The sequence below is a fragment of the Pithys albifrons genome, chromosome 15 (assembly GCF_047495875.1).
Source record: "Pithys albifrons albifrons isolate INPA30051 chromosome 15, PitAlb_v1, whole genome shotgun sequence".
NCBI lineage: Eukaryota > Metazoa > Chordata > Aves > Passeriformes > Thamnophilidae > Pithys > Pithys albifrons.
This window is the reverse complement of record NC_092472.1, coordinates 18,476,021-18,492,990: the sequence shown is the minus strand read 5'-3', so window position 1 is coordinate 18,492,990 and position 16,970 is coordinate 18,476,021. Positions and strand designations below refer to the sequence as shown.

Here is a 16,970-nt window from a genome sequence, read left to right as displayed (position 1 = left end):
CCTGCTGTCCCTTTGGTGCAGAAACATCCTCTGTGTGTCTTGCTGCTTAGTGAGCTCTGAAGGAAAGAACAATCAGTTGGGGTAATAAAAATGGCACACAAAAGACAGAAGCTGTGATTTATTCTGGGAGATGGAGTAGAGTGGCAAGCAGTGCTTTAAAGGTCATTTGTCTCAAATAAACCTTATCTCTCTTAAAGAGATGCTGTGGTGTTTCCTTGCATCCAACTTGCATTAAATGTCTTTTACAAGAGTATATTGCAGAGCCCAGCAGAGGTTGTACCTGCCCATGTGCTTTGCAGGTGGTGGAAGTGAAGGGGAGTGTTGGCAGGGGGATTGAGGATCAGTTTTAGTGATTAGAAATAGTGAGTTGATTAGAAATGCTCCCTTGGGAAGGCTGGTGGTGCTTTGACTTGGTCCTCTGTGTGTTTTTGTGGAAATGGCATACAAAGCATGCACACTACTTGGTTTTTTGGGTTTTTTTTTTGAGAGCCATGTCCTGTTCCAGCATTACTTAGAATTGCAGGAGCAGAATAGTTTGGGTTCTGTAGGTGTGTTCCTTTGCACCAGGATTCAATCTCAGCCTCACTGTGGCACATTCAGTTGTCTCAGCTCTCACCAGGGGCTCACTCCAAGGTCACCTTTGGCCACTGCATTGAGTTGTCACCTGAATGCTTTGACCTTTTTACTGTTCCCATGAAAGTAGATTTTTTTAGTGTGCAAAACTTTTTCTGGCAGCTAAACACAGGCTTCAAAGGGTTGTGTTTCTTTTGTGTTGGGATCAAGTTCACTATTTTATACCTTCTGCTCTGATGGGGGTTTTTGTGGGAGTTTGTGAGAGTTTAGAAGTGTTCTGCTTTTCAGACTTTTTCCAGACACAGGCAACCAGAGATAGAGATATACAGGTTGTATGTTCTGAACTTCCTTTTGTTGGTGAGGTACACACAAAGCCAGAATAAGGTAAAAAGTGAGGAGAGTGAGAAATAGCATTGTAGTCTTTCCTAGCCCTTTGAAGGGCTGGCTTTGAGTAGTGACTGCCAGTGGGAATGGGATGGGGAGTTGCAGGGGACACGACATGTCCCCATGTTCCCCATCCCAATTCTGGTAATGGAATTATTGTTTGGATCAGAAGGTGTCAACATTTTTTACTGTGAGTGGGAAGGTTTGGCAAGACCTGTGGTTGCCACTGGTGGTGTCAGAAAATACTGAACTGGTATTTGGTAAAGTGCTTCTCTTGAGTGCTCTTCAAGTAATGGGCATAAACATGGGATTCTGAATTTAAAGCTGTTTGCCATTTCTTTTAAGTTTAGTCAGTATTTATAAAGTTGATAGCAGAGCAACTGCATTTGTACAATACTGTCTGAATTTGTAGGACTGCACGTGGCTGACACGACTATGTGGGATCTTTACAGAAATATTTTCATTTGATCACAGCCCTTGATTCTGGCAGAATAGTTTTGGACTTTATTCTGCATCAGAACTTTTTTTTTTAAAGGAATAGTGCATAACTTCTGTAATTCATAGTGGTGAAAGCACACAGAGGATCTGTGATTCCTTGATACAATGTTCTTTTCATATAGTTGAGTATAAATTTAAAAATAAATTTAAAAAGGCATTTATGGGGCAGAGAGTAAACAAGCAGCTGAATTAAAGGGTTGGTTATTAGATAGGATTCCATGCAACTTTGAGTCTTTAAAAGCCACTAATTTTTGCTTTTTTTAGTAGCAAGAACACACTTGTGGACTTGAGTCATGCACTGGAATTTACATATCTGCATATGTGTGTTCACTTACAGACAGATTTATAAAATAGAGGTGCTGTTTTATGTGGCTGTACCAAAACTGCATCATACTCTTCCTGTGTACTCATTTTCTTAAAATTCAAAGCCTTTTTTAGACCAAACCTTTGGCTTAGATGACATTACTTTTTGTTCTGTATCGATATTTTCTAAAGGTTATTCTTGGACTAAGGTGCATAAATTGAATTTATAAAGAGGAATTCTGCTTCATCCTGGATTGTAGTGTCAGCTGATGACAAATCCTGCAGGCTCTTGGCCAGCATCGTGGATTTGCCATCCTGGAGTGTAGCAGCTATAAAGAACCCAGACCTTTGTTTGCAGAGGGTGCCTCATTTTCCATCAGTTCTATGAGATCTGGAGTGTGGTTGGGCAAGCTTAGTCTAAATCAGCTTTTTCTCAAAATGTGCATCAAGTTACAGAGTCAGATTCAGTTTGAATTTTGAGTTAATAATTCCACAATTCAAATACAAATATAAACATGCAACTTAAGTTTTTTAATTGACTGTGTCCTCAAATCAGACTTACACGTGTTGTTTTCCTTTCTGTCTCCTGCCCAACCCCTTTCCTTCCCAGCTTCCAGCCGACCTCACCAAGATGCACCTGACGGACAATCCTCACCCGCAGGTGACACACGTGCCCTCCAGCCAGTCTGGCTGCAGCATCGCCAGCGACTCTGGGAGCAGCAGCCTGTCTGACATTTACCAGGTGAGATGCCTTTGGCTTCTTCCTTCTCCTTCCTTTTGATACATTCCATAACCAAGAAGAGTGGCCCTTTATCCAGAATTTGGGTAAAGCCCTTACTTTGCCTTTCCCTTCCCACCCCCACAGACACACGGAGTGCAACAAGCTGCTTGTAAAGCTCTTCTTGTTGCTTTTCACATCTTTCTGTACCACCAAGTGCACTGTGGCTTTTGAAAGTCACATTTGCTGATTTATGGCTTCATTTTCCTGTCTGAAATGGAACAAATCTCATGAACTCAGCCTTGTGTTTCCAATACCTTCCTTGATTATTTGTATTTATTGCTAATAGCAGATGTTCAGTTCTGCAAACAAAAGCGTGGTAATAAACCCACTTTCTGCACTAATTGACTGTGGAAATTCTAGTGTGGCTTGCTGAGAATAGAAGTTGGCTGAAATCCAGAGATAGCTTCATTTGTTTACTGATCATACACTTAATAAGTTACCTGTCTGGTGTCAAATGCAGAGCTGCTTCCTGAGTGTTGATGTTCTGGTTGCTGAGTGTGGGCTCAGCTTGGGTTTGTGTTGAGCAGGAATTTCACAGCTTTTCCACTCCAGGTTGCCATCCAGCCCCAGCACTGGCTGTGCAGCAGTTGTTGGGCACAGTGTGGGTGTAACTTGATTTTGCACACCTGTTCCCTCTCCCTGGGTGCTGCCTGGGTATTATTTCTGTGCTAGAAGCAGATCAGAGACATTTCTATTTACAGCAACTCATTGCATAGGGAACTTAAAAATGAGACATTAAAGCAAAAATTCCTTTAGAACATTACAAGTGTCTCTGCATTACTGTCCTATTTAATTGTTACCTTATTGCTTTAGACTCCTTGCTGCCAGCCAGGTCAGGAGTTGGCATCCCTGAGAGAGCCTTTCCAAGGGGCTCTGTGAATTCTTTAATTTCTGAGAGGTCCTGCTGGAAAATGGGGTTCTGTATCTTGATTCTTACTATTTTCTAAATCAACAGAATTGAGGTAATTAGTCAGAGTCCCAGAACTGGTCTGTGCTGTCCCTTGGCAGCCCATCCACGAGGATGCTGATGGAGGGTTTCCCTGCCCATGTCTGCCTGCCTGTCTACCTGAGGAGTTTGGAGAGCTTGCTCTAAGTGAAAAGCACTTAAAATATATTATTGATACAGCAAAGATGTCATTCTAGCAGTGATATCTTGTGATGAGTGAATGCCCTATCATGTGTGGTTAATTGCCTTTTGTCTGCTCATCAGAAAATGCCAAAAGAGCATAATTGATAAATAAAATTTAGATAAGTAAAAGAAATGATGGAGCAGCATATTTATTTATATGCACTGAAGCAAATAAACAGCAGTGCAAAGTGGTTTGTACTCTAAGGAATGATTAATATATTAATGTGAAAATGACTGCAGATTTTCCATTAATTTTGAGGAATTAGGACTTTCCAGGTAGGAATTTCCTTTTCAGTGGCATTAGCCTGTCTGGTTTTGCATCCTGGAGGAAACATGGACAGGTCCCCACTGTCAGACTCCTGTGGGATGTTCAAGGATAATATTACAGATAATGTTACAGTATGAGCAGACCTGCAGTGTCCTTAGTCCTGAGAGACAACACTGGAGAATCAAGCCCTTGATAGGCTGTGGGTGAGGATGAGATTTGCAACAGGCACGTCATGGAGAGTAGGAAAAAACCAACAATCCACTGAGAATTTATTCCCTTTCTTTCTTATTTTCTTAGTGAATTTTAGTATCTTGTTCTCATGTGTCTGATGTGCAAATAGCAACCTGCTGAAAGGTGCATTTTCTGTGCATTGATGTATTTTATGGGGCTTTATTGTAGTAGCAGTAACAGTGCTGGAGATTCTCTTACTGTTTGTCACACATCCCTAAGTGATGGCTGGATATTGCTCAGGAATAGTTGGAGATGGTGTAACAGTGCCCTGGCACAGTGTTTGCCATGGCTTTGTATTGCAGTGGCACATTGGTACAGACACATTTTGAAATGACCAAGAGAAAGAAAAGTGTTTCCCCCAATATTTATCACATTATGAAGGCAGAGAGTCTCTTTGATGTGCAATAAAACTTACATTTTGAGTGTAATGTATTGGCTCAGTAATTGAAAGCATTTTTGGTAGAACAAAACACAGCTTTTCATGAACTGTTTGGAAAATGTTGCTTTGCTTTTGCAGTCAGTGTTGTATCTATTGCATGCCAAGCTCTCCAGTAATACCATTAATGTCACTAATGTTCTGAGTAATTTTGATTAATGTAGCCTTGAAATGACCTCCTGAATGAATGGTATCTTAACATTAATTTTTCCAGTAAGTCGTGCAAACATCCTTCCAGAATGGGAAAATAGGATTAGAATGATGGAACCAAAAAGAAAACAGTGTTTTTTTAAGGTTTGAAAGACTTCTGTTCATCTGTGGACTCTGCATTCATTGACAGTGTTGAAATGAGGTTTCAGTTGTTGCAGCTGCCTCTCAGCCCAGGAAAAACCCATTTCCAGTTAAAAAGGAAATGGTGACCATGAAGCTGAAGGTGGGCTCAGCAGGAGAGCATTCCTGCCTGTGAGCACTGCTGTGGGCACAGGTGTGAGACCCTGAGTTGCTGCAAAGGGTGATGAAAACAAATCTATGCAGGTGTTTTTCTCTCTTGCCCTGTACTGTTGCTGCTCCCTGTTGGAGCTTTCAGTGTTTTGGTGACCAAACCAGGGACACCAGAATGTCCAAATGAGTGTATTGCAAATTCCAGCTTGTTTGGAATATTGCAGAGCAGTTGTCTTTCTGTTTACTATGAACCTTTTTTAATTATGGGGAGAAAAAGGTAAGTTATTCCCTACAATTTTAATGCAGAGAAGAGGATTTTAAATTTCTATTAACTTTTTCCATTCAGTCCCTTCTGGCAGTGTCTAACTGCAGACCTGTGGTGTCCAGCCAGCAGGAGGAGGAGCTGTGGTTGTGCATCCTGAGGGTTTGTACAGCTGCTTTCACCTGTAACAGGTGCCCTCAGTGAAAGAGAATTCCAAAGGTATTACACAGTGAAGTACCTTTCTCTGCCCTTCCAGGTGCCCAGCCAGGCTCACCCAGGGAGCCCAGGGAGTGTCTCCAGATGCAGATGGGCAGGGTCCCACCTCTGCTGCAGGGAATGAGTTGCCTGTGGCAATCCTGGCAATGCTCTTCTCTCAATGCCCAACCAGGTGGCATCTGGTTTATTTACCTGTTCAGTTCTGTCAGTGAAAAGTTTCTTGCCCTTTTTTCCAGGATTTTCCTTTAACCCTTTGACAGGATGTACTCTCTGTGGGCAGCAGCATTTATTGCCCAGCAGTGATCCCAGCTGTGGTTCAGGGTTTTACATTAAAACAGATTATGTATAGAATATGCACCAAGGGTGTATCTCAGTGGATACACTTGCACTGTAGACCCAATCCTGGAAATCCATGTTTGTGTGAGATTTGAGGGCTGCAGCTTCTGGTTTCATTCTGTAAGTCAGTACTTCACAATGATTCTGTTAGGAATGGTTTTGCTGTTTGATAGTGGGAGCAGCTGGAGCATCTTTTTGGGCAAGAGCAGCCACTCCTCATGGCTTTGTGACAAACCCTCCCCATTCCTGCAGCTCTGCCTGACCTGCCAACCTTCTCTGAACCATCTGCACAGAACTTGGAAACACAGTTGGAGGACCATCTATTTCATAGCTTGATAACCCATAACTTATTTATCCAGAAAGAAGACCCTGTTTGTTGTCCTGTTTAGAATATACAGAATTCTATAGAACCTGTAGCCTCAGGTTTTCTGGTTTGGCTTGAGGTCATCAGAGCAGGGAGTGGTGCTGTTGTCTGTCATATTCAGCCTGCAGAAGTTGATGTAAATTGTGGCTATTTAGATGAAGAAATACTAGAAAAGTCCTTGAATAAAGCCCTGTACTGATCATGTGCTGCTGAGACTCTCCAAGCACAATTTGCACTTGGGCTCAGTTCCAAGGCTGTTAATGGGAGCTACAGGAGCCAGTGAAGTGATGTAATGTAGAGCAGATTTAACCATCTCTGTATTGCTGCCTTCCTCTGAAACAAATATTTTTGTTAAATCACTTAAGCCTTATTTATTAGGTTTGCTGGCTAATTGTTAGAATGAGGACAAGCTCAAGGTCCAAGGTGATATCTGAACCCCAATGTTTTTTTGGCTGATGCACGAGGGCAGTGCTGGCTCTGTCCAGGTGCTGGGCTCACATCAGCCCCAGCATGCAGGGAGGGGCAGGCAGGGCAACCTGCTGGCATTAAATAATTTAAAGGTAATATTGTTTTATGTGGGGCAGGGGGGCAGGAGGAGCGTGGCTGAGTAGGAACCTCCTGGTCACAGTAAGGCACAAGAGGGAAGTGCAGTGAAAGTAGGGACATGTATCCTGGGAGGAATACAGGGCCACTGCCCAGATGTGCAGAGCTGGGATCCAGGAAGGCAAAGCACAGCTGGAGCTGGATTTGGCAAGGGATGTGATGAAAAGCAGGAAGGGCTTTTCCAGGTACTTTAGTCAGAAAAAAGAAGATTTATAAAAAAAGGATTTCACTCCCTCACGAAATAAGGGAGCAAAACTGGTGACATGGCAAAGGCTGAGGCATTTGGCAGCTTCTCAGTTTTCACTGGGAATTGTTCTTCCCACATCTCTCAAGGCCCTGAAGCTCCAGGTGAACCCCTTCCCATGGAAAGAGAAGGTGGGTCTGAGACCACCTGAGGACCTGAATGTCCACAAATCTGTGGGACCAAAGGTGGTGCATCCCATGGTCCTGAGGGATTTGGCTGATGGAATTTCTGGGGCACTCTCTGTCTTACTTGGCAGTCAGATGATGTCCCCAGTGACTGGAGAACAGGGAATTTAAGGCTTCAGGGGCACCTTTTTACACCCTGCCAACACCTAAAGGGGCCTGTTAAAAAGACTTTCCACCTGTCCTGTAGTGACAGGACAAGGGGCAGTGGTTTTAAACTGGAAACCAGTAGATTTATCTTGGCCCTAGGGAAGATCCTCTTCCCTGGGAGGGTGCTGAGACAGCAGTGCAGGTTGCCCAGAGAAGCTGTTTGGTCCCATCAGTGCTCACATTCATCCTCTGTTTTGGAGTTTTGTAAACCTGCAGAGCACTTGATGCCTTAAATGGTTCAGTGTTTCTGTAAAACCTCGAGGATTTCTTTGAAACTGGAAGTGAGTGTTGTAAATGTGCTCATTTAGAAACAAACTCCATTTTCTGCAAGTTTCTCCATAATTGCCTTACACTTCACAGTGACTCTTCTTGTTGCTCAAATTTTTGAATTTAAACAGAAAAATGATTTGCATGCTGGCTGAAACTTTAGAAAAAGGGGTTGAGCAGCTACTCTGTAGAAACTGAGAATTTCAAACTACTTTTTTTTCCCCTTCCATCTGTTTGGCAGTTTATTTTTGTGCAATTACATCACTTGAACTTTACAGAAGGAATTAGTGCAAATGATTCCTGTGTGATTCTGCTGCTTGTTGCACATATTGTGTTCTCCTTCACTGTTGCCTCCTGAGTCTGCTCAGTGTGATGTCTGTATTGCCATCTATTGCTGGCTGTAGAAACATCTCTGCAGGCATTGGGTAACCAATGGTATTGTTAAACTTTATTATCTTTTCATAATTCATACAGACTCGAGTTATGAAAGAACAATTTTACATGAATTCAAAAGAAATAGTAAGTGCTATAAAATGAGGGTCCAGTAGCTGGAGATTCAGCATAAGAATCCCTCAGAAAAGGAGCTGTTGCAGTTTCTGGTTTGACTTGTTGGTCACAGAATTTATTTTGTATTTTATTAGCTACCTCAGACCATAAATCATTACCTGAAGACACTGAACTCTTTGCCTGTTTGCTGTTTGCTTTGTAGGCCACAGAAAGTGAGATGGGAGATGTTGATCTAACAGGTCTTCCAGAAGCACCTGTAGACTCTGAAGATGAGGAAGAAGAGGAGGATGAAGATATTGACAGAACTTCTGATCCACTGCTGGGGCGAGATGTGGTCCGAGAGTGCCTTGAGAAGGAGCCTGCAGATAAAACTGATGATGACATTGGTGAGGAGAAAAATAAATAAATAAAATTTATGTAAAACTACATCTTATGACATCTGTAGGAGAAGCATATCTGACAACTGTTTGAGTTGATTTTCAGTGTGTATCTTAATAATTGAGTGGTGCCTTCAGTGATCACTTTGCTGTAGTGATACTTTTAATTGAATGATTTCTCCTCTTACTGTCTGAGAGAGTGTTTATTCTGAGAAACTGCAGATGTTGAACTGCAGTCCTTGAGATGCTAAAGCTGTGAAGTGTCACAGTCATGGTGTGTGCTGATGTGCTGGGACAGGTGGCAAGGTCATTCTGACTACCTGAAACTGCTGAATGAGTTACTAGATAGCAAGGAGAACATACTATTGGTGAGCTCAGGAATACTGCAAAACTGCTGAAATGAAGGTAATTTACTGAATGTTTAACTGGAAATTGGCACTAACTTCAAGAGCAGAACTTGCTTTCTGCTGTACTTCCGATTGCATCTCTGAATGGTGGGAAATCATTTCCTGCTCCTGTCAAGCTTAGCATTGCTGTACCTAAGGGTATTTTTGATTTTTCTAAATGTTTGAAGCTGAAGTGCTGTGCTCTGCCCTGAGAGCCCCTGAGAGCCCCAGCAAGGCTGTGGGACAGAGCTCTGGCTGTGGGGGACAAAGAGCCCACTGGGCTCCTTCAGCCACAGGCACTGATGGGGGTGTAACCCCAAGGAGCAGCTTTCCCATGACTGGGAGTCTGATAGAGCCGTGGAGAGGTGTCTGAGGAACCCTGGGCCTTGCAGGCATCACACCCATGTTCCCTTTGTCCAACAGAGCAGTTACTGGAGTTCATGCATCAGCTCCCTGCCTTTGCAAACATGACGATGTCTGTGAGGAGAGAGCTCTGCTCAGTGATGATCTTCGAAGTCGTGGAGCAGGCAGGAGCCATCATCCTGGAGGATGGGCAGGAGGTGAGTCCCTGCCAGCTGCACAGTGGGGCTGCCACGGGCAGTAGGTGCCCAGGGGTGTTGGGGCTGGAGAATGTCTCCCATCTCCACACCTTTCCCACACCTGGAAGTCAGAGAATTCTTCTCTCACTCTGACCCATACCCAAAATCCCCAAGCCATGGCCCATCCCTTCAGGAGGTTTTACCTGTGTGTTGGTTCCCTGCCCATGCCAGGGGGGTTGGAATGAGGTGATGATCTCTAAGGTTCCTTCCAACCCAGACCATTCTGTGATTCTTTGATCATCACTGTCTTAGTCAAGGCTTCAACTCTGCCAAGTGTTGACATTAAAGAGCATTCAGTATGTTGTTATCAGGTAAGTGCCAGCTTATTTCAGAGGTGATTTGTGGCACAGAAGAAAGCATCATTTCCATTGGGAAAATAACTCTTATAGTGTAGGGGGGTTTTAATACTGATTCAGAGGGGTATCTTTGCCCAGTAATGTAGGTAACAGAAATGTCTGAGTCAGGAGCAGTTTCCACACATGTTCCCTGGGAGAGAGATGTTCCAGTCAGTCTGTTGTCAGGCTCCCAGCCTGGGTGGGTGCCCTGAATCACTGTCTGGAAACCTCTCTGGCTGGATCAGACCTTCTGCAGTGGCATTCACTGTTCAGCCCTCCAGGAGGACAAGGTGGACTGATCTCTGATCACATGGGGACCCAGGGGAGAAGTGTCCTTCTCACTGAATGGGATAAATACATCATAGCAATTAGCCCACTGATTAAAAAAGCAATCTCTTCATCAGCATTCCTGCCTCTGGAATGAGTTCTGAAGTGAATGAACATTCTTCTTTCAGTCACCTTACACTGCACCATCTCAGTGAATGGAATGTTGCAGAGCCCTGGTGACAGCAAACTGGAGACTGCAGGAATGAGCCTTTCTGAGATAAGATGTTGAATTAGCTTCACTTGGCTTTTTTATTTGTTTTTTTATTCCTCTAGCTCGATTCCTGGTATGTTATTTTAAATGGCACAGTGGAAATCAACTATCCTGATGGGAAGAGTGAGAGTCTCTGTATGGGAAATAGTTTTGGGATTACTCCCTCTCTGGACAAACAGTACATGAATGGAGTGGTCAGAACCAAAGTAGATGATTGTCAGGTGAGACTGCAATTCTGTACAACTACCTTGTATTTTTAAGCTTCTGATAAAAGAAAACAGACTACTTTTATCCTGAGGTGTGGTTGGGTGGATGAAAAGCTGGATATCAGCCAATAGTGCAGCTGCATCCTGGGCTGCATCAGGAGAGGTTTGGGGATTCTGCCCTCCTGAGAGCCTGCCTGGAGCACTGGCTCCAGCTCTGAGGTCCTCAGCACAAGGACATGGACCTGTTGGAGCAGGTCCAGAGGAGGCCACAGAGATGCTTAGAGGGCTGGAGCCTCTGCTGTGGGTCAGGCTGGGCCAGCTGGGGTTGTGCAGCCTGGAGGGGGGGACACATCCATGGGTTGGGGGTGTATTCACAATCCCTTGTTGTGTGGGGACAGTTTGTCTGTATAGCCCAGCAAGACTACTGGAGGATTCTGAACCATGTGGAGAAAAACACTCACAAAGTGGAGGAAGAAGGAGAAATTGTGATGGTGAAGGAGCACAGGGAGCTGGATCGCAGTGGAACCAGGAAAGGGCACATTGTTATCAAGGTGTGTTTCTTTCTATGCTTTCCTTTGATCTATTAAACTGTTACTGATTGGTAAATTCATGCAATTCCAGTTTGAACCTTGAACACATACTCAGTTTTGTCTGTCTCAGCTCCAAAAATTAGATTGGAAAGGATTTATACTGTTCTCTAAATTAACTTCCCTTTCAATAAAGTTGGACTTAAATCAGCACATCCACTGAGTTTTGTGTTGGGAGCACCTTTTGGGCATCTTTTTATATATGACATGTTTTTTCTAGTCTGGAAATTAACTATTAAAAATCAAATTAAGGGAAGCTACTGATAGTTTTAGCTGGGTGTTTGTTACCTCTGCAAAACATCTGGGCTGAGAGAAGCAGGAAGGTTGGATTTAAACATGTTGGTGTGTTTTCTCTTGAGTTTGCCACAAGTGAACTTTCTAAAGGGATTGTACTGTTCACATGGGTTTATTTTTAAATACTCTCTAGGGAGAGGTAGCAGGGAGAGGTATCAGTTATTTTTTGCATTTACTTTTTGAAGGCAACACCTGAGAGACTCATCATGCACTTAATAGAAGAACATTCCATTGTGGATCCCACCTACATCGAAGATTTCCTTTTAACATACAGAACATTTCTCACAAGCCCCTTGGAAGTTGGAAATAAGCTCTTGGAATGGTTCACAGTGGACAGCCTCAGGGATAAGGTTGGTTGGGGTCTGAGAGATTAGTACTTGTGGTGGAAATGTATTCAATTCCTTTCTGTATTGCTGATAAACAAGGATTATCCTTCAGTTATTTTAGATGAAATGTTTTAAAGCAAAGTATTTTTCATTTATATGGAGAAAGGATTCTCGAGGGTGTTGTGTGATGGTGCACTAACCAAAATCAGCTGTGATGCTGCTGCTTTCCTGCAGAGTGAGGAATACTGATTTCTGTTTAATTCAAAGATGAAAACACCAGTCTCAAATCCTTTTTCACCAGGAATTCAGGGAAATTGCATTCAGGTTCTCTTAGACATTCCATTTTTCTTTTTCCAACAGCATTGTGCTTGTTTTCCATAATTTCTGCTGCAGAGCTTTTCAGTGTTTGGAGCACATTTTGTTTGAGCAGCTTTTTGCAAACTCTGGACTTAAAATAAACTCTGCTCAAGACAAGTGCAGGTGGTAAAAATGCCTCCAGAATCAGAATCAGGTTCAGCTCTGTGTAACCCTGTGCACATACATGAAAAAAAGCTGATAGGAGAAGAATCCCTGTGTCTGTATCTATAGATAGATAGATATAGATAGAGATAGATAGATATAGATAGAGATAGATAGATAGATAGATAGATAGATAGATAGATAGATAGATAGATAGATACAGACAGACAGACAGACAGACAGACAGACAGAGACAGAGAGACTGATGGATAGATAGATAGAGAGATAGATGGATGGATAGATAGATATATAGAGTGATAGATGGATGGATGGATAGATAGATAGATAGATAGATAGATAGATAGATAGATAGAGTGATAGATGGATAGATAGGTGGATAGATAGAGTGATAGATGGATAGATGGATAGATATAGATATAGATAATTATAGATATAGATATAGATAGATATGGTTATAGATAGAGATAGAGATAGATATAGATATAGATAGATATAGATAGATATAGATAGATATAGATATAGATAGATAGATATAGTTATAGATAGAGTTAGATAGATAGATAGATAGATAGATAGATAGATAGATAGATAGATAGATAGACAGACAGACAGACACACACACACACACACACACACAATGTATTTTGTTTTCACAGGTTACCAGAGTGGTCTTGCTGTGGGTGAACAATCACTTCAATGACTTTGAAGGAGATCCTGCCATGACTCGATTCCTGGAAGAATTTGAGAAGAACTTGGAAGACACGGTAGGACCAGAAAAGAGTGACTGTCACATTTTCTAATATTTTATGTTCCAATTTTCCAGTGTCACCAGTGCCTAACAAAGTGTAGTCTGTAAGTGTAGCAGTTTTGGTGGCTTTTAACATGGACATATTTTTTCTTATATGTATATTTAGATAAAAAGGCCACATAAAGTTGTACCTGTGGGTTTGGGCATTTCTGTAAGGGAGGACAAGGCTTATTTATTAAGATCTGAATAAATAGCATCAAAAATCCATTTTGTGGCACTTGGGGTATTTTTCATGTCTCTTTTTCCATTTGTGATGAAAGAAACATTGCCCTGCATTTTGTTCCAGAAAATGAAAGGCCATCTCAGGTTGCTGAATATTGCCTGTGCTGCCAAAGCCAAGTGGAGACAGATCACCCTGCAGAAACCCTCCCGAGACTCCCCCCTGTTCTTCAGCCTCCTGGGGGGCAGTGACAAGGGCTTTGGGATTTTTGTGGAGGCTGTGGAGGTGGGCAGCAACGCAGCAGAGGCTGGGCTCAAGCGTGGGGATCAGGTAAAAGCAGAATGTGAATTGAAATACTCTGGTCAAGCAGAATATTCTGGTGTTCTCAACAAAATGTTATGCTTTGTACTAAAAGCAAACCACTGGCAAGTGTTCTCTTGGCTGAGCCACAGCTCAGCTTCCATTCATAGCTGTTCAATTTCTGAGTCCAAATATCTGGTTTCTATTAAAATAGTTGTAAATTAAATTACAGTTTTAAATAGTTCATTTATATTTAAATAATAATATATTTAACTAAATGCTTCCATTAATCTACAGTTAAACATTTCTAAATTAAGTAGTTGTTTCTATTGAATAGTTTTCAAGATAGTTAAAATATTTAAATATTTCAAAAACAGCTTCGGAAGAGAAACCAGGTTATGGTTGTTTGGGGAAACTTTGCAACTGTAAATATGGTGAAGTTAAAACCATCAGATTGTTTTGTGGGGTTGATCCCCATCCAATGTGATTATCCCAGTGGAGCAGAGACAGGTCACACTTGGGGAAGATGCAGCTTTTGATGTGATATCTCTCCTCTGCTTCAAGGTCCACAGTTTGTCATTAATTGCAACAATGTCTTGTTATCATAGAAAAGAAATTTATTTAAAGCATTTCTCAGGTAGAAATGGAGGTCCTGACTTACTTACAGGATGAAAACAGTAATTTTACAAGGAATGTTTTCATGCTGCAGCTTCTGTAAAGATGATGTGATAGTTTCTGAGAAGTTCTTACTGTGCCTGTATTACCACCTTTGTAAGTCTGTCAAACAGATGTTCTCCTGATAGCCCAATTTCTATTTCTTCTTAAAGATAATGGAAGTGAATGGACAGAATTTTGAGAACATCACCTTTGTGAAAGCTCTGGAAATCTTAAGGAACAACACACATCTCTCCATTACTGTAAAAACAAACATTTTCGGTGAGTGGATTTCATGTATGATCCATTTCTTGTGTGTGTGAAGGAAAAGCTCCACTCCCCCTGGCTCTGGAAGTGCAGTCGGATTCCACTTTCTTTTCCAGCCTGCTCTGGGAGTGAGAAGTTGTGCAGAAGTGCCCTCCTGGTGCCTCTGTCTGCTTGGATGAGTTCTGGGCTGCACGTGGAGGGCTCAGAGCCAGCACAGGCAGCTCTTACTCCCTGAGAAACCCTCAGTGGCTCTTCAGGCTGCTTTGGGGTCCCTCCATGCAGGGTGGCTGAAACACAGCCAGGGAGCTGGACCAAAATACTTCAGCCAAGAAACAGCAGAGATGTAAAACTGGGATTTTGTCAAAGTTTTTATAGTGGCTGTGAGAATGAGAGGATAAATTGCCTTTATATCTAAAATTGAAAAGGGGATATAAAAAGTGGTGTGGCATATAAATATTGGCTTTTAATTGTCATCACGAATATAAACACATAAATACCTCTTTAAAATCTCAGTGAAATCATCTGTTCTTTTTCCTTAATCTGTTCAGATAACAGAATAGCCAGAGCTGCAGAAAGAAAGAGACACTGCACAGGATAATTCCTTCCTCCATAGCTGCATCCCAGACCTTCTGATAATTTCCTTTTCTGATTCTCTTCCTCCACTTACCTGCCCTTGCTGACTATTGATTTTCTTTCTGGTTATTATTCCATGTTTATCACTGCATGGGTGAAAAGGTTCAAGCCCTCAGCAGTTGCTTATTAGTAGAATTTAAAAATAGCAGGAAACCACCACGTTGAGCAGTGGGGCCCAGACTGATGGGAAAGGACATGAACTGAAACATCACTGGAACTGAGACAGGGAGGGATTGCTCATTGGGGTTAGAAATGGAAGCAACATACACTTGGGAGTGGGTTCCAATCTCTTCCTGCTAGCTGGTAGAATTTCAAGGTGATTTCTTTGGTAGATTTTAATGAATGAATGTCTTGAAGCTTTTGTCAGCAGTGATAGTTTTTATCCTGACTTTTGAGTTGAGTGCTAAGTGCCTGGTGCTGGCAGTGAGCAGTTCCTGTTTGTTATGTTCAAATCTAGGCTGGGAAAACTTAGAGTAAGTTTTATTATATAATACAAATACACAATTTGACTGGACTTTCTGTACAGAAAAGCCCTGGTTGCCTTGCTCATAGGGGCAATCTGAGTAGTTCACTGTGTACAGCTCTGCTTTCTTCCAACAGAAAATACTGCACTTCTGACTTGAGTGATGTCCACATATTTTTAAAAGGTCTTTAAAGAAATAGTTGGTATTGAAAAACCAGTTTGAACATTGTTTTTCACCTTGTCTGTGTGGAAAGAAACAAACAACATAAGCACTATCATTTCCATGGAATTATATCTTTGGGAATGTCAGTGTGGGTAATAGACTGGTTGGTTTAGTTGGATAAATGCAGAAGGAAATTTGATGCAGCTTCTGTTCTGTAGTGTTAGTAAAACAAACAAAGGCAGTTTGGGAAAATACCAGTCTGTGTTGCAGTTACTCTTGAGGAAGCATCTGCACTCCATTACCTAAAAGACAGAAACAAAAGAGCCAATAAATCCACAGTGCTGATTGCCCTGAACACAGTGTGTCCTTACTGTGGATCTGGGATGTGGGAAGCAAAGGGATTGAGAGGAAGAGAGGAATTCACTCTAAATTCCAAGTGTGCAAAGGTAACTCACGATGACTGTAATCTTCTCTTACAGTGTTTAAGGAGCTGCTCTGCAGGATAGGACAGGAGAAGAATGGAATTCCACATATTCCAAAAATTGCAGAGAAGAAGAACAACCGTTACTCCATCCCAGATATGCCTGGAGATGTGGAGCAGATGTTTCCCCGGGAAAAGGGAAACAAGAAGATGAAAGCAAACACTGTATCTGGTGGCAGGAACAGAATCAGGAAGATTTTAGACAGGACCAGGTTCAGCATTTTGCCTCCAAAACGGTTCAGGTTTGTCAAGAGTCTTCTGTCAAAAAGAATTTGTTCCTTAGTAGGTTGTGATATTTTAATCATAGAAACATAGAATGGTTTGGGTTGGAAGGAACCTTAGAGAATCCTGTTCCACCCCCTGCCATGGGCAGGGACTGCTTCCACTAGCCCAGGTTCCTCCAAGCCCTGTCCAAACCGAGGCACTGCCAGGGAAGAGGCAGCCACAGCTTCTCTGCCCAGCCTGGGCCAGGGCCTGCCCACCCTCACAGGGAAGGATTTCTTTCTAATATCTAATCTAAACCTTCCCTCCATCAGCCTAAGGCCATTAAGAGATACTAATTGCTTAGTATCTCCAGTCATTATGTCCATGTTGCTTATGTTTTTAATAAAAGTCACCTCCTCTGCCCCATAAATACAGAACAAGACCAAAACACCTTTTCTCTCCCCACGAACCAGAACTCTTTTTGCTCTGTCCTTGTTTTGAGAGCCCAGCCCCAGGGTGTAATGAAGGCAGCTG

General features: G+C 42.3%; 1 protein-coding gene across 9 annotated transcripts in view; it reads left to right on the top strand.

The window, feature by feature from the left end:
• RAPGEF6 (Rap guanine nucleotide exchange factor 6) overlaps positions 1–16,970 on the top strand; it is a 124,109-nt gene that overhangs the window by 69,055 nt on the left and 38,084 nt on the right. For all 9 annotated transcript variants that reach the window (XM_071569896.1, XM_071569900.1, XM_071569893.1 and 6 more), the window contains 10 exons: positions 2,369–2,500; positions 8,378–8,561; positions 9,362–9,498; positions 10,473–10,631; positions 11,015–11,167; positions 11,683–11,847; positions 12,960–13,067; positions 13,398–13,601; positions 14,399–14,507; positions 16,231–16,474. In XM_071569896.1, the coding sequence (XP_071425997.1) occupies positions 2,369–2,500; positions 8,378–8,561; positions 9,362–9,498; positions 10,473–10,631; positions 11,015–11,167; positions 11,683–11,847; positions 12,960–13,067; positions 13,398–13,601; positions 14,399–14,507; positions 16,231–16,474 (1,595 nt within the window). The remainder of the gene's footprint in view (positions 1–2,368; positions 2,501–8,377; positions 8,562–9,361; positions 9,499–10,472; positions 10,632–11,014; positions 11,168–11,682; positions 11,848–12,959; positions 13,068–13,397; positions 13,602–14,398; positions 14,508–16,230; positions 16,475–16,970) is intronic.